This window comes from Balaenoptera physalus (genome assembly GCF_965194825.1).
Source record: "Balaenoptera physalus genome assembly, chromosome: 3".
Classification (NCBI taxonomy): domain Eukaryota; kingdom Metazoa; phylum Chordata; class Mammalia; order Artiodactyla; family Balaenopteridae; genus Balaenoptera; species Balaenoptera physalus.
The window spans coordinates 944175-965700 of NC_138890.1; the positions used below are offsets into that span (position 1 = coordinate 944175).

General features: G+C 61.2%; 3 protein-coding genes across 4 annotated transcripts; 1 reads left to right on the forward strand and 2 right to left on the reverse strand.

Annotated features, from left to right (window-relative positions):
- Positions 1-914: 914 nt before the first annotated feature.
- Positions 915-5835, reverse strand: LOC309658063 (UPF0449 protein C19orf25 homolog). Its single transcript, XM_082456195.1, has 3 exons — positions 5718-5835; positions 5382-5513; positions 915-1494 (listed from the first exon to the last, which is right to left on the reverse strand). The coding sequence occupies exons 2-3, from the start codon at positions 5509-5511 to the stop codon at positions 1265-1267; spliced, it is 360 nt and encodes a 119-aa protein (XP_082312321.1). The 5' UTR covers positions 5512-5513; positions 5718-5835; the 3' UTR covers positions 915-1264.
- Positions 5836-8337: 2502 nt separating this feature from the next.
- Positions 8338-14588, reverse strand: PCSK4 (proprotein convertase subtilisin/kexin type 4). Its single transcript, XM_082456159.1, is given in 16 exon segments — positions 8338-8927; positions 8929-9182; positions 9326-9448; positions 9796-9920; positions 10115-10339; positions 10552-10669; positions 10739-10842; positions 10921-11021; positions 11325-11537; positions 11625-11797; positions 11972-12060; positions 12157-12233; positions 12312-12440; positions 12514-12606; positions 13984-14088; positions 14370-14588. Coding segments are annotated over 16 exon segments (2592 nt in total). The 5' UTR covers positions 14565-14588; the 3' UTR covers positions 8338-8459.
- An 850-nt stretch (positions 14589-15438) lies between these two features.
- On the forward strand, positions 15439-19901 carry REEP6 (receptor accessory protein 6). 2 transcript variants are annotated; one of them, XM_082456192.1, is made up of 6 exons: positions 15439-15671; positions 18454-18547; positions 18627-18765; positions 19043-19211; positions 19406-19488; positions 19730-19887. In XM_082456192.1, exons 1-6 carry the CDS (start codon positions 15557-15559, stop codon positions 19742-19744), a joined length of 615 nt encoding a protein of 204 aa, XP_082312318.1. In that variant the 5' UTR covers positions 15439-15556; the 3' UTR covers positions 19745-19887. The 2 variants fall into 2 exon arrangements, with proteins under 2 accessions (XP_082312318.1, XP_082312319.1); XM_082456193.1 differs by lacking the exon at positions 19406-19488 and having other exon boundaries at positions 19730-19901.
- Positions 19902-21526: the final 1625 nt, after the last annotated feature.

Here is a 21526-nt window from a genome sequence, read left to right on the forward strand (position 1 = left end):
AGGCGCAGGGGGAGGCACCCGGCAGGAGTCAGTGGAGTGTCTCTGCCTGATGCTGGGGGGGATCCGGAGGGTGGACAGTGCCCCAAAGACAGGCGGCCCCACTCGGAGGCCAGGCAGGGCAGGGAGAGGGGAAGCAGCTCACCCCAAGGGCCCGCTGTTAGCCAGCACGCCCTGGAGGAGGCAGCCTGGCGTCCACTGCTGCCACTAGAGACAAGCCCGCACTTTCTTGACACCTGGGCCTCCAAGGTCAAGTCTCCAGTTTTGGGGTCTCTCAGGGTGAAGGAGACACTCTTTCTTCCTGGGATGCGCAGGGTCTCCCTTGTCAGGGCCCTGCGTGCTGGGTCCCAGCGCTGCCCCGAGCTTCCGGGGACCCTGCAAAGGAGTGGTCCATCGGGGCACTGTTCAGACAGCTACACACGGGGATTTCATCGGAGGGACTCAGGCTCATCCACGACGGTCCTGGCCCCGCGGCCACCTCCCGCCGGCCTACTGCTTCTCTGGTCTTCATGGGATGGTTTTTTAGGGTGATGCCCTTTTCAAGATCCTCTCCTGCCCCACCACCCACCTGTCCGCAGACCAAGGTGCACGGACAGGAGGGCAGCTGGGTGATGGCCCGGGGCAGTGGACTGACCACCACGTCCTCTCATGGCGCCCCCGTGTGACAGAACCCCACAGCTGACGGACAGACAAGTGCCCTGGGGGAGCGCCCAGGCCCTGGGTCGGAGTGCCGGGGGCCCTGAGGGGTGGCACCCACCGCGAGGCCCCATCTCAGATCTGGGCCCTGGGGGGGGCACAGCTCCTCACATAACCTCAGCCACCACGTGTCAGGGAGGACACTGAACTCCCCACCCTCTTCTGGGACCCCTGGGACCCCCAGTTCACACGGAGACGGCAGAATCAGAGGGGTGGGTCCCACCAGCTCAGCCTGATGGGGGGGGGACAGTGAAGCAGGGTCGCCAGAGGAAGGAAGGGAGGATGGACGGAGGGCCCTCGGGGGCTGGGCCCCGCAGGAAGTCCAGTCGGGGCTCCTCAGGGCGAGGGTCATGCGCACAACCCGGACCCCACCCTCGGGGAGGGGCCTGTGCCTGGCTGAGGCAGCCCCACCCCCTGGGCAGGCTGTGTCCCCCGGGGTCTCTGGGTGCCAGGCGTGCTAGGCCACGGAACAGAGAGCCTGGACCCTGGTTCCGGGACCAGGGGCCAGGTGTCAGGTGAGGTGCGCCAGGCCAGGTGTCGAGCGGAGCCCCCGAGGCCCCGGGGAGCCGGGTCAGCCCAAGGAGGTGGCGGCCGCGGCGCCCGGCAGAGCCACCTGGCCCACGTGGCTGACCTCCTGCTCCAGCTCCTCGCGTGCCCGCCGCAGCTCCTCGCGCTGCTGCTTCAGCTGGGCGCCCGCATGCCACAGCCGCTGGTTCGTGGCCACGTAGACCCGGCTCTGCTGGTAGAGCTGCTCCCGCTGGGCCTCAGTGTCCTCGGCCCTCCCAGAGGGGGCTGGGGGGTCTGGGGACAGGACACGGCAGCATCACTGCCCGCTGGCCACACAGGGGACTCAGTTTACCCCCCAAAGAAAGCAGTGGACCGAAGGGGACAGGTCACAGAAAAGGCCGGACTCCACCGTCCCTCCGCCCCACCTGGGGGTGGGCTCCAGCTCCTGGAAAGGGCCTTGACCCTGACCATGAGCCAGCCGGCCTCACCTGTGCTCTCAGCAATCAGGGAGGTGGGAGGAGGCCAGGAGGGCATGGACGCACATTTCCCAATGACCACGCTTCCTAAAGGGCATGGCGGGGGGCGGTGGGGGGGGACCAGGGCAGGAAAAGCACAGGTTTCAGGGCCACCTGGAGACACGTCAAGGTCCTCTCCACTCTGCCTGGTCCCCTTGTCTACAAACAGGCCCAGAAACACTGGCATTTAATTAAAAATCACTTTATCTGCTTTAGTAACAAGGTGGGAAAGGCCAGACAGTGCACACGGAGGCCAGGTATGGTCCTAGACGTGAACACAGGCCGACAGGGGAAGCCCCTCGCCCTCAAGTGGTCCCGGCACTGCTCATGGGGTAACTGGGCCCAGGATCCTTAAGTTGGGGCTCAAATGGCCTCTGAAGACCCAGCCGCGGGCCAGGGATAAATACAGCTCCTGTTCCTGGGGCTGCCCCGTCCAACACGACGTTCCAAGTGATGGAAACAGCCTCCAGCTGAGCCACCAGGACTCCTGAGCCCTTGAAATGTGGCCACATGGAACAAAGATCAGAATTTTTTTTCTTTTACTATTAAGAAAAATAATAGTTGTCCCACAGCCGCGTGTAAATCAGTGAAGTTAGAACACTCCCTCACACCATACACAAAAATAAACTCAACATGGCTCAAAGACTTAAATGTAAGATATGACACCATACAACTTCAAGAAGACAGCACAGGCAAAACATTCTCTGACATAAATGGTACCAATATTTCCTTAGGTCAGTTTCCCAAGGCAACAGAAATAAAAGCAAAACTGGGACTTCCCTGGTGGTCCAGTGGTAAAGAATCCACCTTCCAATGCAGGGAATGAGGGTTTGATCCCTGGTGGGGGAACTAAGATCCCACATGCCGCAAACTACTGAGCTCGTGCGCCTCAACTAGAGCCCGTGTGCTGCAAACTACAGAGCCCATGCACCCTGGAGCCCATGCGCCACAACTAGAGAGAAGCCCGCGTGCCTCAGCGAAGATCCCATGTGGCACAACAAAGACCGAACGCAGCCAAAAATATATAAATAAATGAATAATAGAAATAAAAGCAAAAATAAACAGATGGGACCTCATCAAACTCACAAGCTTTTGTACAGCAAAGGAAACCATCAAAGCGAAAAGTCAACCTATGGAATGGGAGAAAATATTTGCAAATGATGAGACTGACAAGGGCTTAATCTCCAAAATATACAAACAGCTCATACAACTCAATCAAAAAAACAAAACAGCCCAATCGAAAAATGAGCAGAAAACCTAAACAGACATGTCTTCAAAGAAGACATACAGATGGCCAACAGGCACATGAAAAGATGCTCAACATCGCTAATTATTAGAAAACTGCAAATCAAAACCGCAATGAGGTATCAATTCACACCAGTCAGAATGGCCACCATTAAAAAGTCTACAAACGGGGCTTCGCTGGTGGCGCAGTCGTTAAGAATCCGCCTGCCAATGCAGGGGACACGGGTTTGAGCCCTGGTCCGGGAAGATCCCACATGCCACGGAGCAACTAAGCCCGTGCACCACAACTGCTGAGCCTGCAAGGCACAACTACTGAAGCCCGCGTGCCTAGAGCCCGTGCCACCGCAATGAGAAGCCCATGCACTGCAACGAAGAGTAGCCCCCGCTCGCCACAACTAGAGAAAGCCCAAGCAGAGCAATGAAGACCCAACGCAGCCAAAAAAAAAAAAAAGTCTACAAACAATAAATGCTGGAGATGGCGTGGAGAAGAGGTAATCCTCCTACACTGTTGGTGGGAATGTAAGTTGGTGTAGCCACTGTGGAAAACAGTATGGAGGCTCCTCAAAAAACTAAAAATAGAGCTACCATATGATCCAGCAATCCCATTCCCGGGCATATAGCCAGAAAAACCTCTAATTCAAAAAGACACACGCACCCCAGTGTTCACAGCAGCACTATTTACAATAGCCAAGACATGGAAACAACCTGAATGTCCATCAACAGATGAATGGATAAAGAAGATATGGTGTGTGTGTGTGTGTGTATACACACACACACACACACACACACACACACACACACTGGAATACTACTCAGCCATAAAAAGGATGAAATAATGCCATTTGCAGCAACATGGATGGACCTAGAGATGATCATACTAAGTGAAATAAATCAGAAAAAGAAAGACAGAAACTATATATCACTTATATGTGGAATCTAAAATATGACCCAGGGCTTCCCTGGTGGCGCAGTGGTTAAGAATCCGCCTGCCAATGCAGGGGACACGGGTTTGGGCCCTGGTCCAGGAAGATCCCACACGCCATGGAGCGGCTGGGCCCGTGCACCACAACTACTGAGCCCGCGCGTCTAGAGCCCATGTTCTGCAACAAGAGAAGCCACCTCAGTGAGAAGCCCGCGCACCACAGCGAGGAGTGGCCCCCACTTGCTGCAACTAGAGAGAGGCCCGCATGTAGCAACGGAGACGCAGTGCAGCCAAAAATAAAATAAATAAATTTAAAAAAAAACACAAAATACCATTCACGTTATAGCAGTACACCATATATCCTCAATAAATATTTGTTAATCAATAAATATTTAAAAAATTTAAAAAATAAAAAATTATGACCCAAATTGGACTTCCCTGGTGGCCCCGTGGTTAAGACTCCACACTTTCACTGCAGAGGGCGTGGGTTGGATCCCTGGTCGGGGAACTAAGATCCCACATGCCGAACAGTATGGCCAAAAAAAAAGAAAAGAAAAAAAACAACCCAAATGAACTTATCTACGAAACAGAAACAGACTCACAGACATAGAGAGCAGAACTGTGCTTGCCAAAGGGGAGGGGGGGCGAGGAAGGGACGAATTGGGAGCTTGGGATTAGCAGATGTAAACTATTATACACAAAATGTATAAACAACAAGGTCCTACTCTAGAGCACAGGGAACCATATTCAATATCCTGTGATAAACCATAATGGGAAAGAATATGAAAAAGAATATATATGTATGTATAACTGAGTCACTTTGCTGTACATCAGGAGTTAACAAAACACTGTAAATCAACTATACTTCGACTTTAAAAAAAGACACAAACACAAACCAAAAACAAACAAACAACAACAAAAAACAAAGCCCCAAAGCGTTTCTCACTTTCTATCGTCCCACAAGTCTTACATATTGAATGTCTCTACCCACTAGAATGGCCCGAGGGCAGGCACCTCTTTTTTTTTTTCCCTTGGCCGCGCCGCGCAGCAGGAGGGATTGAGTTCCCCGATCCGGGAGCGAACCCGTGGCGCCTGCAGTGGAAGCGCCGAGTCTTCACCACTCGACCGCCAGGGAAGTCCCAGGCATTTCCATCTTTTTTGATCACCTATCCACCTCAGTACTTAGACTAGACCCTGGCCCACAACAGGTTCTCAATGAAGGTTTGTTGAATGAATAAACAAACCTCACAGAGTGGAACACAAAATTCACCCTACAACTGTATGCCACTCATCTGCTTCCACCTTCTGAACAAAGGGTGGACACACGTTTTCTGCAAAAGGCCAGACCTACGTATTTTTGGCACTGCAGGGCCAGACAGTCTCCGTCCTGACTACTTAACTCTGCCAGTATGTCTTAAAGGCAGCCAGGCGCTTCCCCCGCCCCTTCCTGCTGGGGTCTCTGGGCCGCCTCTCCCCTGCCCGACCTGGGCTCCCCCTACCTTCCCGGGCCAGGGCGGTGAAGACTAGGTCCTCGGCGGGCGCCCCCCGCACGTCCTCCAGGATCTGCTCCACCGTGGGGGGCGCCGGGCGGGTGGGCAGCACCACGCGCTTCTTGGCCTTGGAGCCCATCCCTGCAGGTGGGAGAAGGGAGCGTGGACCGGGTCGTTCCTGCCGCCCAGCGAACACCTACACGCGCTCCGGAACCCCGCTCCCGGCGAAACGCGCCCTGCCCCGCTCCTCCCAGGGCCGAACAGCACAGGGCCAGGGGGTTCAGCCTCCGTCTCCACCCATGCCCCAGCTTCCCGCTGAAGCTCCCAGGGCGACCGCCGCCTCACCTGGGGGAAAGGCTTCACCCGCCACCGCGGCCCAGCGGCCACTTCCGCTTCCGGTTGGCACGCGGACCCGCCCCACAGGCCCGTGACGCGCACTTCCGGCCTCCTCCGGCTCCCGCCGGCCGCGAAGCCACGCCCCTCTTAAAGGGGCCGGGCCCGCGAGGGTCCGGGTACCATCCGAGCAGCTAAGTTGACTGGACCAGAACTAGGAAGGACGCGACATCATCCTCCCCGCGCCAGGCCTGGAAGCCCAAGGGGTGGGCGTAGGGTCCAATCCCGGCTCTTCTCGCTGTCTAACAAGGCATCCGAAGCCCGGTTTTCTGCAAAAGGGGGACACGGCCCCCAACCCACGTGGCTGTCGTGGGAACAAAGTTACTGTGCAGCCCACGCCAGGTGGCGGGCGGACAGCGAGCGCTCTGTGAATGCCAGCTGCGCCAGCCCCAGCGAGGTGGCCAGGGGCGTAGCACGCGCGTCTGGTCCGGCCTCCCAGATCCCCGTCAGGGTCGCCTCTCCTGTCTCTAAAACCCCCTCCCCACCGGGGCGGGGGCGTAGCGCTGGACGGTGATCTTGGCCCCTCCCCTCTTGGGTAGCATGGGAAGACAGGCTCAGAGCCCAGGGAGGTTTTTGCGTTTCTAAACAACTTTATTAAAAGTAATTTACAGGGAATTCCCTGGCGGTCCAGTGGTTAGGACTCCGCGCTCTCACTGCCGAGGGCTTGGGTTCAATCCCTGATGGGGGAACTAAACTCCCACAGTCCAGAAGCCGCAAGGCGCGGCCAAAAAAAAAAAAAAAGCAATTTACATACCATAAAGTCCACCTGTTTAAAGTGTACAAGTCAATGGTTTGGGAATATATAGAGAGACCTGTTCTGGACGTTTCACATCAGTGAAATCACACACCGTGTGTCCTTTTATGCCTGGCTTCTCTCACTGAGCATCGTGTTCTCCAGGTCCATCCATGTCGTAAGGAGTGTCAGTGCTTCACTCCTTTTCATGGCTGAGTGATGTTCCCATGTGTGGATGGACCACACTCCATCTATTCATTCACCTGTTGATGGACATTTAGGCTGTTTCCACGTTTTGGCCGCTGTGAATCATGCTGCTGTGAACATCCTTGCACAGGTTTTTGTGTGAATGTGTCTTTAGTTTTCTTGGGCACGTACCTGGCAGCAGAATTGCTGAGTCCTACAGTAACTCTATGTTTAATTGTCTGTGGAACTATTTCCCAAAGTGGCTGCCCCAAGATGGCATGTTTTGGGCACTTACTATGTGCCAGGCGGGAAAACTACCTCTTTGGATCCTTGAGAGTATTTGGTGAGGCAGGTGCCAGGCTTAATGCTGTTGCACGGGTGCAGCCACCGAGGCTCTGAGAGGGAGGCCAGGTGCCTCTGGACACACAGACTGGACCTAACTTCAGAACTAGGGGCTGAGCTGGGTGGGACTCTGGGGGGCGTGGGCAGGACTCGGAGAGCAGCTGGCTGTCTCCCCTCCCTCACTAGCCACCTGCTTCCATTGGGTCCAGCTGCAGCCCTAGACAGAGACTCATTCCCTTCATGGCTTGAGGCTGGCCAACCTGAAACTGGTGGCCAAGCAGATGCTCAGGGGCCCAGGGCCACTGGACACTGGGGCTGTCTCTGGGGCTCCTGAAACAAATCAGGACCACCCCTTGGAGTTCAAGTGAAGCCCATGGTCAAGGCACAACTAGCCTCCACTTCCTTGTGGAAATCGCCTCCCCGCCCTGAAAATCAGGAGGAACATGTCCCACCCCACCGGTGTGTGTGAGGACAGAGGAGGGACTCTTACTAACTCCGTCCGTGCCCTACCCCACCCCCATCCCCACTCCCCTGCACCTCAGGATCCTCCTTCTGTTCCAGAGAGGTGGAGAACCCATTTTCCAGATGAGGAGGTCGAGGCCTGAAGGAGTGAGATCAATGTACCTCCAGCTTATAATTCCCTCAGCCTCCCGACGACCTCAGAAAATAGACAAAGGTGTAATTACTGGAAGCTGGTAGACAGGCTGAGTGGATGGAACGCTGCGTGAATTGTCATTTGCAAATTGCACTTCTATTAGTTCTTGGTGTTAAAGAGAAACTCCCGCATAAAGATGGAAGAGGAGGGCTTCCCTGGTGGTGCAGTGGTTAAGAACCCGCCTGCCAATGCAGGGGACATGGGTTCGAGCCCTGGTCCGGGAAGATCCCACATGCCGCGGAGAAACAAAGCCCGTGCGCCGCAACTACTGAGCCTGCGCTCTAGAGCCCGCGAGCCACAACTACTGAAGCCCGCGCGCCGCAACGAAGAGCAGCTCCCACTTGCCGCAACTAGAGAAAACCCACACGCAGCAACGAAGACCCAACACAGCCAAAAATAAATTAAAAAAAAAAAAAGATGGAAGAGGAACCAGAGCCACAGGGGGCCAGGCCGCGTCGTGGGGCCTCAGAGGCTTTGCAGCACATGGGCGGGCATCACTTGGGACCCTACCCCACCCCACCCCCACCCCCAGAACCCCAGCTGACCCCTTCTCCAGGGACAGATGCCCAGGGGAAGGCAGATTCCACATGATACGCAGGGGACTCCTGCAATCATGCCATGGAGAAGGGGCCGGTGCCCCAAAGGAGCCCACAGACTTGCACCTCCTATTCAACCTTTATTTGCAAACTCTGAGGTCGCACGTGGTACCCGAGACTCTGGACAGTGTCATCTGCTCTCCTTCCCGCTTCCCCCATTCCGGGAAGGGAAGGGATGGTGGTCACTGCCGGGCTCTGCCCCATCCTACCCTCTCCCGACCCAAACTGTGCAACGAGACTTCTCTCTCTCTCTCCCCCTCTTTCACCTGGACCTGCCAAGTCCGGGGTGCAGGATCCCACGCGGCCGCCCCTGGCCCGCGGCCTCGGTGGCAGCCAGGGCCTTCCCGGGGCAGGTTCCCACGGGGCGCCCATCTGGACAGCAGGGCAGCAGTGCCCACCAGGGACCTGGGTGGAGGCGCACGCTGGCTGTCCTTGTCAACTAGCTCCGGGTTCCAGCTTGCAGCGGGGTCTGGAGTGGTGACGGGAGTGGTCCCCCGCGCCGGGGGGTCCCACCCATGGTGGCGGGCAGCCCACGAGGAGGACGCAGCAGAGGAGGGGGCTCCCGAAGGCCACGGCCAGCAGGGCCAGCACCACGGCCTGGGCCGGGCCGCGGCGGCAGGGGCAGGCGGTCGCGGTGGGCTGGGGGGGGCCCTCAGGGGGGTCGGGTCCCGAGCAGGAGCCCCGCTGCGCGTCCAGCGTGGACGGCGGGGGGCAAGCGGTACAGTCCAGCGGGGAGCTGCCGCGGCAGGTGTAACAGGACGAATGGCAGCTAGAGCAGACCCGCAGGGCAGGCGCGGCTGGGCGCCCAGGTTCAGCCGTCACCGCCTGCTGGGTGTGGTTGAAGTACCTCGGTGGGCAGTAGGCGAGGCAGAGGTGGCCCAGGATATAGGCGGGGCTCTGGCATTCTACACGAGGGCGGGACATGTCCACGGGGCTGTGAGGCCGTGACCTGCTGCCCCGGCCCGCTCGCCCCCTGCCCCAGGCCGCACACGCACACTGCCCGCCTGCCGCCTCCCAGCAGGTGGGCCATGCGGCGCCGGGCACTCACCCTGGCACGGCCCCTCTGTGTCCCGCTGCACACACGCGCTGCTGGTCACCTGGGGGCCCGAGGGCCGCGCTGTCATGTCCTCGGCTGTCCCATAGAGCAGCAGCGTGTAGCGGTACAGCATTCCTGGGCAGGGGTCGTGGTGGGCACAGGGAGAAGAGGGAAAGGCTGTCGGCAGCCTCGTCCTGCCATTCTGGGCCCCCACCCTCCCCAGATCCCCAGACTCAGACGGTGCCCAGGGTTGCCCAGTACCATCTGCGTGCTGGTAACTGGACACCTCCTGCTCCCTAATACCTGAACCCCTACTGTGCACTGGTAACCAGACACCTACTACATGCCAGCCCTGTGTGCTCAGTCTCTCAGAGGAGACCAGCGGGAGCCCCGTGCCTTGGGCTTGGGGGCAGTAAGGAGGCCGCCAGCTCCAGAGCATGGGGCGGGTGGGGCTCGAGCCCCAGCCTGTGCCTGGCTCTCACCTGTGTTGAAATAGTAGCCCTTGTTCTCCAGGACCAGGGTCCACAAGCCACGCGGGTCCTCGTCCCAGAAGTGGGTGGACATGAAGATCCAGTTGTTGTAGCCTTGGCCACTGACGTCAAAGGGTCTGGGACAGACAGGCAGGCGGGGGGCGGAGGGGGGCTTCACAACCACAGTCCTGACCGGCTGCGAGCACAGTAAGTGTCTGTGATGCCAAGGGGAGGGGTCCAGCCCGCCTGACCCCACGGGGCACTTGGCTCCTCCTCGTGGGGTCGCTCAGGAAAGAGAGTCTGTGGCCCGGCCGGTCCCCTGCCCCCGCACCTGATGGCCACAAGCGTGGAGCGGGTGCCCATGGGGCTGGTGAGCGAGATCTCCAAGTCCCCACGGCGGCTGTAGGACAGGGACAGCTGCACCTGCACGTGCTCCAGCGAGCGGATGTAGTTGGCGTGGCCGATGCAGGCTGACACGTTCTTCCTCACGTGCATCACCCGCAGGATGGGGCTGGGGGCTGCGGCACGCGAGGCGAGGACCCCTCCTGCTGGCCTGCTGGGGGATGGGCGGCCAACAGGCAGGGTCTGGGCTCAGATCCTGCCCTCTCCTTGTACAGATGGCTGAACTGAGACCTCGGGGCCTGCCTCCACATGTCCACCCCCCAGGGTGTTAATGACAGGTGTGGGGGCAGAGGTCTGGGGACGTGGCAGTGGGGACGTGGCTGGGGTTAGATGTGGGCGTGCAGGTGGGCAGAGGAGGGCGCTCACGTGGGCGTGTGCACGATGCGGATAACGCATTTCTTCTGGGGTTGTGTGGGCAGCCACGAGCGAGCCAAGTCCACCAGCAGCCCGGCGTCCAGCAGCCCGTAGCCATAGTGGTGGCTCACTGCGTGGAGGGGCGGTGGTCATCGCCCTGTGGGCGTGGCGTCCCCAACCCCGCCCGGTCCTGCCGCACCTTGGCGCCCCACACCGTTGGTCCTCCAGTCCTCGGCCTGGAGCTGCGCTGGCCTGGATGCCCGGACCACCAGATGCTGCATGTCCCTCCACGTCAAGAACGGGCTGGGGGTGGGTGAGGGAGGGTGAGCCGGGGCCACGCTGGGGAGCTCCGGCAGTAGGCGGGACCCCTCCGTCACCTACTTGGCCTCCAGAGCCAGGGCGATCATGCCCGCAGCCAGCGGGGCGGAGGCCGAGGTGCCCGTGTGCTTGTCCGTGCACCGGTGGTGCAGGTCTGTGGTGACCTGGGGGCATAGAGAGGGACTCAGGCGCCTGGTGCACAGGAAAACCCGGCCCTTTTTCAAAACGTCCCAAGCGCTCCAAGAAAGAGGCACCTCAGAGCACGACAGCAGGTCTGGGGCCCTGAACACAGCCGCCCAGCTGCCAGCCCCCGCCTGGGAGACACGAGGGCGTGTGAAGGGGCGCCAACCGTGGGGCCTGGTCCCCGGACCCCAGTCTGTGTGTCAGACGCCAACCGGGCAGCCCTGGGAGGAGGCAAGGTGGGGGACAGGAGGGAAGGCAGGGCACCGGGCGGGGCGGGCGCTCACGATTTGGGGGTCGGCAGCAACGCCGCTGCTGTAGGTAGTGGTGAGCGTGGAGGCGCAGGCCTCGCTGTACCAGGGCACGTGGCCCTGCTGGGTGGTGCTGCCCACCGAGAGCGTGTGGATGCTGTTGGTGTAGCCGTCACAGTTGCAGTTGTCATAGTGCAGGCCGCCGTTGCCCGACGCCCAGATGAAGAGGGTGCCCAGCCCGCCTCGGCCCTGCAGATGGAGAACCAGGCCAGAGACAGGGACGGGGTGTGGACCTCGCATGCTGGCCCAGGCCCTCCATGCCGCATACCAGCTCACCTGGGTCACGCCGCGCCTGAAGGCCTCTCGGGTGAGGATGCCCGGGCCGTCCACTGTGCGGCCGTCATCCTCGGGGCCCCAGCTGGCGCTGTAGATGTGAATGTGCTGCGGCTGCAGGCTCAGCGACTGGGCCTCGATCACGTCGGTGATGGTGCCGTCCAGCATGCGCACCCCTGCACAGGCGGCCTCGGTGAACACCCCGCCTGCGCCCTGCACTCTCCCCGCCCTGGGGGTGGAGGTGTCTGTGGGGGGCTCAGCTCTCCCCGACCCTGAGCCTGGGGCCCTGACACGGCCCAGTGGCTAGTGTGGGGCCGAGAGGCGCCCCGCCACCCTCCTGGCCTGAGTACCTCCGATTCGGGCATTGTAGGCGACGCCAGCACCACAGAACCTGTTGTTTGCCATCGCTGCCACTTCCCCGGCACAGCGGGTCCCATGCCTGGTGCCAGGGCAGAGACAGGTGCCCGTCACAGCCCCTTGGCCCCTTGTAGGGTAGCGGGGGCTGCCCCCATGCCCTGTGGGATGCCGGGCTCACCGGTTCTCATCGCTGGGTGTGTATCGCGGCTGGGGGTCCGGGTCATAGTCATTGAAGTCATAGCTGGCTAGGGGGTCCTGGGGGGGTGGAGACATGAGGGGCTGCGACCAGCCGTGGGACCTGGGGCAGCCCCCACCCCAGCCCCACAGGCTCACATAGTTGGCCCAGAGGTCTGGGTGGTCCTTCTCGATGCCGTCGTCCAGGACAGAGACCACGATGCCCTGGCCAGACAGCCCCTGGCTCCAGACCTGCAGGATGTTCAGGTCCGGCTGCACCTCCTTGTTCTGTGCAAGGTGGGGTCGGGGTCAGTGGGGCTCTGGCCTGGCCTGGCCCCGCCGCCCAGCCCGGCCAGCTCACCATGTACCACTGTTTGGAGAACCAGGGGTCCGTGGGCACCACCAAGGAGCGTTTCACCCGCCGCTGCACCGTCTGCTGCTGGAACCACTGCACCTGGGGGCGGGGAGACCACACCATGGGAGGGGCTGGACCCATGAGCAGCCCACCCTCCTCCCAGTTTTCTGCCCTCACACCAGGCTGCTTTAGAGGGCCCTGCCCCTCAGCCCTTCCGCCAATTCCTGGTCAAAGGGCCCAAATCTTCTTCCAGGGTCTGGCGTCGACCTCTTCCCTGGATCTGCCAAGGGGCAGCGGTGTGGGGCTGAGGCTTAGTGGGTCTGGGCTGTCACCTACTTGTCCTGGGGCCCACGTTGTGTGTGATGGGGCCAGGGACCCCGTGTTTGCTGGGGCTGCTCTTGGGGGTCCCCGTGTGCCTGAGGCTCTGCCTCCGGAGGGGACTGAGGGCCTCAGAGCACCCATCCCCTGTGGCCCACAGACATGTGGTGGCTGCTATTCAGGGTGGCTGCAGCTCCTGGGGTCCCAACCCTGCCCCTGTCCCCATCCCTGTTCTAGAATCCCTCTCCCCAAGACATGCCCATATCCCCTTGCAGTGTTCACTTCTCTCGACCGCACCCTCCCCGGTGCAGGACACCCCTGTATGGCCACACCCACCTCCTCCCTGGTCATCCAGCAGTCCTGCCCTGCTGCCTCTCTACAACCCATTCTTGGCACACTGCAGCATTACTCTCTGTGGAACCCTCTCTGTGAAACCCATGCCTGTCCACCACCTCTCCAAAGCCCACAAGGCCCCCTGACTGTCTGGCCCCCAGCAGCCTTCCTCTGCTGCAGCCACAGTGGCTGCCTCACCCCAGGGCCTTTGCACATGCCCTTCTGCCTGCCCCAGGCCGCCCTTTCTCAGACCTTTGCCCTTTCCCCCTTTTCCTTGTTCTGCTCCCAATACCCCCCCAACCTGGTTCATGTTCCCCCGTCCCCATCTCAGCAATCAGGGCCATCTTCTCTCCATTTGCTCAGCTCCAGATCCTGATTTCTCTCTGTCCCACACACCCAATCCATCAGCAAGCCCTGGCCTCTGTCCCGCAAACCACGTCTCGAACCAACCACTTCTCTCTGTCTCAGTGCTCCTGGTGGGGTTTCCAGCTGTCATGCTTCTTGCCTCCTTGCCAATCAGCCCCCCCCACCTCCCCCAGCCCAGCCTCTTTATGGGGTACCTGGGAACTTTGATCTTTCAGGGTGAGATAGAGGAGGGAAGGGGAGGTGACAAGAAATTGCTGACAGTGCACCTGCCCTGGGGTGAGTGCTCTGCACAGATCTTCCCCATTTGGCTCCCCACTGTATAGACTAGGGGGCCAAATGGACACCAAGACTCAGAGAGAGCTGGTGACTTGCCGAAGGTCACACAGACATTTATTACAATTACAAGAATAACGAGAGGTGCTGACACCCCTCAGGGCGCAGCCTCAAGGCCAGGCTCACCTTGGGGTCTTTCTTCAGGCGCAGGCGGTGGCCCCAGTGTGGGGTCAGGGACTGCTGGACCACGCCCCGGTGCCGCAGATGGAAATACTGCCCGTCAGGGAAGATCTGGGAATAAAGGGGAGCAACTGCATGGCTGGGACCTGGTTCCCCTGATGGAGCCTCTCCCAGGACAGGGGCCAGCCCCCCTTCCTTACGTTTCCCCCAACCAGGTGCCCAGGTGGGAGCTTCAGATGCCCTCTGAGGGTCCCAGGATCTGGAGATGGTCTAGGCAGTAGTGAGCTGGGGGGTCCTGGATATCTGGGGGACCTAGCGAGGGACCCTCTCATCTGCCGGGGTCTGGGGTCGTCCAGCCACCGCCCCCTCCCGTCAGTCCGGGTCCCACCCACCGGCCCCAGGTTGACGAAGCCGAATTTGCGCGCCAGGCGCTCGATTTCCTGGTAACCCTGGGACACCCGCACGGCCCAGCTGCTGACATAGATGGGAGCCCGGGGTGAGGCCCAGCCCACAGCCATGGGGCCAATGAGTGCCAGGCCCAAGGCCAAGGTCAGGCGCAGCCAGAGCGCACTCCGGGCGGGCCGCATGCCGGCGGGGGCGGCCCCGGGGGCGGGGCCTCAGGAAGCCCCTCCTCCTGGCCAAACCGCCGAGATGGCCCAAGTGCCCGCCCCGCCCCCGGCGCCATAGCAACCCCTGAAAGCCTTCAACTCCCAGGGGGCCTTGCGGCTCCCCAACTTGATGGGCGCGAAGATCTGACAGCAGGGTGGGGGAGAGACATGCCCACCCTGTTCTTCCGCAGACTCAAACCCTCTGGAGCCTCAGTCTCCCCATTTGTACAATGATTCCCCAATTCTGCTGACCCAGAGGTACGGGTTCACTGTTGCTATAATTGACCCCGCCCCTTATTTTGCCCCGCCCACTTTCCTATACGCCCCCTCCCCCTAGAATAAGCCTTGCCTCCTCCTCGGTCCAACCAGAATTGCTCTTTCGAATAAGTCCCACCTCCTCAGTTTAGCTCCGCCTCATCCCTGCCTTTCAGATTCCGTCCCTCCTCCTTTACGTTCAGCCCCGCCCCCTCTGTTTTTGCTAATGAATCTCTTCTCGTTTCTCCAATCAGCTCTGGCCTTTCTCCAGCCCCTCCCACCAGCTCCGCCTCCCCAGCACTCTTCTCTCCTCACCCAGCTCCACCCACAACGGCTCAGCCAATAATCCCAGGACATGACCCCGCCCCTCCAATCAGCTACGTCCCGCTCTCGCTGGGCCAATCGGAGCCCTCAGCCCCCGCGCCCCGCCCCTTCCTCCAAAGTCGCGGCTGCGGCAGCCGCGGCCGGCCCTGGGGCAATGCGGCGAAGGAGAAGGGGCAGGCCCCACCTCCTTTGTCCGCCCTGCCCTCCCACTGGCCAGAGCGGGGGGCAGGAGGCGGAGACCAGCCCGGGGGCGGAGACCAGCCCGGGGGCGGAGAGTGGCCCCAGGGTTCGGCGGTGCGGCTCGCGTGGAGGGAAGGCAGCGCGCACGCTCTACGGCAGGTGCGCGGGGTGGCGATCAAGTTCAACCTGCCAGCCCCGGGCCCGCCGGTGCCATGGATGGCCTGCGCCAGCGCTTCGAGCGCTTTCTGGAACAGAGGAATTTGGCCACCGAAGCGCTAGGGGCGCTCGAAGCCAAGACCGGTGTCGACAAGCGGTACTTGGCCGCGGGTGAGCCGTCGGGGGGGCTCTCGGGACCGCCTCTCCATTTCGCCCACGGGGACACTGAGGCCCTGGGCCACCGGGTCCTCGGACCTGCACCCTCCGGCCAGCTCCGGCTGCGGGGTCCAGCTCAGGCGGCGGGGCGCGCCCACAGTTCAGGGAGGAGACTGAGATCCTGGGGAGAGGTCGTGGACCGGGACCTCAGGTCTACCCGCAGCCCCTCCCCGCCCCCGCTGTGCGACCTCGGTCGAGGACCACCCCCTCCTTCGGCCCCACAGCCGTCCTCTGCCCCCTCCCTCCGGGCCCTGGGTGCCCGCCAGGCAGAAGTCCTGTTCTTCCAGTTGTCCTGCTGGCCCCGGGGGAGGACGGGGCAGGTAGGCAGCCAGTGCCCTGCCAGTCTTGCCACCCTCTTCCCGGATGGGCTCCAGCATGGAAGCAAGTGTAGAGATCTTCCCGTTTTCCCAGGGGATGCTCCAGACCTGGAGGGGAAGGGTCACTCCCACCTCTCCTCAGGTTGTTTTCCTGCTAATATCACCTCCCACCCCCCGCCCTTGGCCTGCCCTCTCCCCTCCCCCGTCCGGAGTTGGGTTGTTTGCTGTGGTGGGGTTGCAGAAAGGTTGGATGGGGCCCACGGAGAGGGAGGTCCAGCCACCCCGATTGTCACTTCCATTCCAGTCCCTCCTCTGCCTTTCTTCCTCAGTGACCTTGGGTGGCCCCTGCCACCCTCTGAAACTGTCCAGTAAGTGTCCCTTAAGTGCCTCCCCTCTTTTTTGGTGCTTCAGACCCGACTGCCCTCTGCCACCTCTTCCAGGAAGCCCCCCTGGAATGAATCACAGGACACTTTGTTCGGACACTGGGGGGCAATTCTGGCTGAGGACATGCCACGTGTTTTGAGCACCTGTGTACAGATCCTTGGAGTCCACTTTCCTCCCATTTCCCTGCCAGCTGGGGGATTCCCATGCCAGACAGCCCAAGGAAGGTCCAAAACCTGTCCCCCCAGGTTCCTGGTGCCCAATCTGTGTCGGGTCAGCCAGGGACCTGCCCCTGGGAGCAAGCCCTTGACCTCCTGCCTGGTTTTCAACATCCCTGATACCAGTGGGTGGGGAATTTAGGTCATAGAACACAGGGGAGGGGCCCGTTGGGAGGGGCCTGCTGGGTAGGCTGGGGGGGTCACAGGGAGGAAACTGAGGCCTGGAGTGGAAGGCTGCCCCTGCTGCCTGCCCTGTCTGGAGCATCCACCCCCGCCCCACCCCCGCCCCATCTGCTGCTGATTGGACTGTCCTCGCCCATGTCCAAGGTCATCCTCCCTTTGCTGAGGCTGCAGGAATAGGGATTGAGGGGAGAGGGGCCCTGGGAGAGCTGCTTCTCCCCAACTAGCAGCAATCGCCAGGGAAGGGGTGCCATTTCCCCCACCCCCTCTCCCAGATGTCAGAACCCTTGGGCCCCACCGGCCTGAGACGGCCAAAATACCCCCTCCCAGGTAGCCGAGGAGGAAACCCAGAAGAGGCAGTGACCAGGCCTCCTAGGGCCAGCTGGGGATTCCCCTCCCTCTCCTGACCCCAGATCCCCAGGATAAAGGCTAATGCAGGTGGAGGGGAGGGTGGAGGGGACTCTGCCCTTTGGTCCACTAGTGGCCTCTGTCTCTCTCTGCAGATAACAGCCTGGAGGTGGGGGAAGAGGCTGTAAATGCTCCCAGGAGCCAGAGGCTCCCCCAGTGACCGAGCATGAGCCTCTTCCGCCACCCCTATCCCCAGCTTCCGTTTCGTCCTGGCTGTTGAATGAGACAGAGCAGGGAGGGACAGAGCCCTGCACACAAGAAGTGCTTCATAAATGCAGCAGCGACCATTATGATTTCAGAGTGGCTAACGCTCCTGGCCCCCATCCCCCACACCGTTCTCCTCTGAGCCCTCATTGCTGGCAGTGTGCTTGGCCCGCCGGAAGGGGTTCCCTAGACATGTAGGGCGGGGTCCCTTCTACTGAGTCTTGTTTAGCTAACCCCACAGCAGCCCTAGGAGACAGGGCCACTACCCGCCCCACTGACAGTTGGGGAAACTGAGGCTGCAAGCAGAGAGACACTTGCTAGGTGTCTCGTAGTGGGTGAGAGCTCTCCTCAGCCAGAGGTACTCTCAATACGGCGCTTTGCATCCTCCCACTAAGACAAGGGCTCTCAGAGGGGGCCGTGCAGCCCCCAGGAGACACCGGGCGATGTCTGGGGACATCTGATGGTCACGACTGTGGGGGCCTCCTGGCATCAAGTGGGTGGGGACCAGGGATGCTGCTCCACACCCCAGATGCAGTGCCCAGGGTGGTTCCCCCCGCCCCAGAGTCAGCACTGGTGAGGGTAAGAGACCCTGGACTAAGAAAAAAGTTAGAAATTGTTGCCTTTCTCCACTCTCCAGGAATCACGTCTTGGTTTTTCTCCCATTTACTTATATTCAAACTCTAGCCTCTTGTGCTCAGCCCCTCCTATAGGACCCAGAGTCAGGCGGTTATAATTGCAGAGATCACATATTCATTCAACAAACACGGGGCAGCCACTCGGTACAGACCAGTCCTGAGGTGCCGGCCTGCCCTTGGAGTGTTCACAGTCCCGCGGCGGAGACTGACATGTTAGTGGGGTTCAGGGCCACGATGAGGGTTGCCCAGGTGCTGTGGGGCAATAACCCCTCCTAGAGGGGCCGCCGAGGCTTCTGGGAGGAGTGATGGATGCAGGCTGCATGGGCCAGGCCAAGGGGGCTCTGGAGACTGGGCTCAGCACGTGCAGCCCACACCCAGCCCCCTCTCTCCGCAGGAGCCGCCGCTCTGCTAAGCCTGTGGCTTCTGTTCGGGTACGGGGCGTCTCTGCTGTGCAATCTCATCGGCTTTGCATACCCCGCATATGCTTCGTGAGTGCCCGCTGGTTTAGGGGTGCAGGGGGGCGTCTGGGGCTCCGAGCAGCCCCTGACCCTGCCTCGCCTCCCCCAGGATCAAAGCTATCGAGAGCCCAAGCAAAGAGGACGACACTGTGTGGCTCACCTACTGGGTGGTATACGGCCTGTTTGGGCTGGCCGAGTTCTTCAGCGATCTACTCCTGTCCTGGTTCCCTTTCTACTACGCGGGCAAGGTGGGCACCACCCGGGACACACCGTGGCGGCTGGGGTTCCCAGGAGCGGGTACCCAGGGGTGTCTGACGGGGGAGGCCAGGCCCATCCCCAGGGGTGTCTGACGGGGGAGGCCAGCCCCATCCCCAGGGGTGTCTGACGGGGGCAGCCAGGCCCATCCCCAGGGGTGTCTGATGAGTGTGGCCAGGTCCACCTCAGCCCAGCGTCTGATGGAGGAGACCCCCCCCAACCCGAGGCACAGAGTGGGGGCCGAGTGTAACTCCTGCCCTGTGTCCGCAGTGCGCCTTCCTGTTGTTCTGCATGGTTCCCGGCCCCTGGAACGGGGCTCACGTGCTGTATCATCGCGTCATACGTCCACTGTTTCTAAAGCATCACGAGGCCGTGGACAGCATCATGAGCGACCTCAGCGGGCGGACCCTGGACGTGGCAGCCGGAATAACGAGGGACAGTGCGTGCTCGCAGGGCGAGGGGTGTCTGTCTGTCTGTCTCCCGGCTCCCCCTGCCCCACTCGCCTTCATTGCTGCCTGCTGTCCTCCTGACTCTGACTGGCCTCTGTCTGGCGTCTGGACCACCTCCGCTGGGTGCTTGCTTAATCTTCCCCTCTCACTGTCCGCCTCTCTCTCCTACGCTCTCCGGAACCAGTCCTGCAGGCCCTGGCCCGCAGCCGGGCTCTCATCACCCCGGCGGCTGCGGCAGTGGGCCCCTCACTGCCCTCGGAGCCGACTGTACGTAATGCCCGCCCCTGGGAGGTAGGGAGGGCCCACACGTGTGTGCGCACGTGCGTGTGTGTGAGTGCCTGCACCTGCCTCTCTCCCTGCCAAGGCCGGCTGCTGGCCGCTTAAGTGAAGCTGGCCCCCGGCAGTCCCCGGCAGCCTCTGTCCCAGTCTCCACCGGCTTAGCGCAGCCCTTGGGCCCCTGGACACAGCCAGACCCACCTCACTCACCCTCAGGGCGCTCTCTCCACAGCCAAAGCAAGCGTGACTCAGCTCTGGAAGGACAGGTGAAGTCCCTGCCCAGCCCCTGTGCAGAAAAGCCGGCCGGCCAGTTACACTCCAAGGCCTCCGCGGATCCCCCAGCCGACTCCCCAGTGGAGTCCACCGCCAGCCCCGCGTCCCCAAGCAAGCCAGCCCTCAGGAGCTCCACCAACTTGGGCCACTCCCAACCTCAATCCCCCGCCACTGGCTCTGCCAATGGCACCCAGCTGCCTGGCAAGCTCCGGGGTGGGCTTCGGTCTCAAGCCAACTCCTCCAGCCAGCCCCAGGCCCCAGGGCAGCCCCAGGCTCGCGGGCAGTCCCAGCCACCCCGACAGCCCCAGGTCCACGGTCGGCAGCACGCCCGGCCCTCCATCACTGCCTCAGGCCCTTCCCAGACGGCCCACCAGTCCTCAGGCTCCGCGCAGCGTCCCAGCACCTCCTCCAGCCAGGGACACCCCCTTGTGCAGTCACCCAGTGGCACCACCATCCCCCCTCAGCCCCCCGACAAGACCCCCGATGGACCAGGGGCCTCAGCCCCCAAGTCCAGCAGACGGCATCAGAAACGGCCCACAACAAAAGCCGCCAGCAGCGCCTCGGTGCCCGAGCGGCCCGCCTCCTGCCGATCTGAATCCTCCCTGGAATACTCCTCGGAGTCCGCCGCTGAGGCCGCCTGCAGCCGGCCCCACCACGGACACGGGTCCCGCCACCTGCAGCACTGCTGGCGGCTGAAGCCCCTGGCCTGCTAGGGAGGGCTCAGTAAAGCTCATCTGGACCAGCCTTCTCTCACCGTCTGTCCGCCGGGCTCCAGGGGGCGGGGCTTCATGGGCACAGGGTCTCCTCCAACCGGGGCAGGTGCTGGGCAGCCCCACTTTACAGATGAGAAAACCGAGGCTCAGAATGGAGGTGTCACCAAGTGGCTGAGAAGGACACGAGCCTCGGCAATCCTTGTCCTCACGCTTTCTCTCTCCCCTCCTGGGGTAGCTCTCAGGCCCACTCACCACAATCCCCTTCTCTTTTTTTTGGCCGTGCGATGCGGCATGCGGGATCTTAGTGCCCTGCCCAGGGATCGAACCCATGCCCCCTGCAGTGGAAGCACGGAGCCTTAACCACTGGACCGCCAGGGAAGTCCCCACAATCCCCTTGTTTTGAAAACTCTTCCAGACAAGCAAGCTACAGGCAGTAGCCCCACCTCACTTGCGTTCCCTCTAGAAGCAGATGGCGGGGCAAGAATTTGAGTACAAGTCCTTTACGTGGGAGGGATCCCAGGAAGAGCCAAGAGGGAGAAGATTGAGGTGGGAGGGGAAAGAAGCCAATAAAGCAGGCGTGGCTAAACCCAGCACACCTGCCAGCACGTGGCTCTCCCTCCCATGTTGAACGCACACCTGAGACTTACCCTGTCCAGGTGCCGAGGGGCTGGACCCACCACCCTGCCGGTCACTGGGGGGAGCGGTGGCCGTTCACTCCAGCCAGCACCCCCGCAGGCAGCGCAGGGTCCAGGGCCAGGCAGCCTTCAGCAAAGAGGCCCCGGGAGGCTGGCCGTGGACGTCAGCCTGGCCTTCATGGAAACTGGGAGGCGGGAGCTGGGTGGGCATGGACAGGACCTCCTAGGTCCCGCCGTTGCTTTCCTTTGTGAGGCCAACACAACCCTGATTGTAAAAACAGGCAGAGCCAGAACAAGTAAGGAACGTGATGCACCTGTCATGTGGATATAGACGCAAAAACATCTAAGCAAAAAATAGCAAATCCAACCCAACAGGATATGAAAAACCAGAACACTCTCCCCTCACTG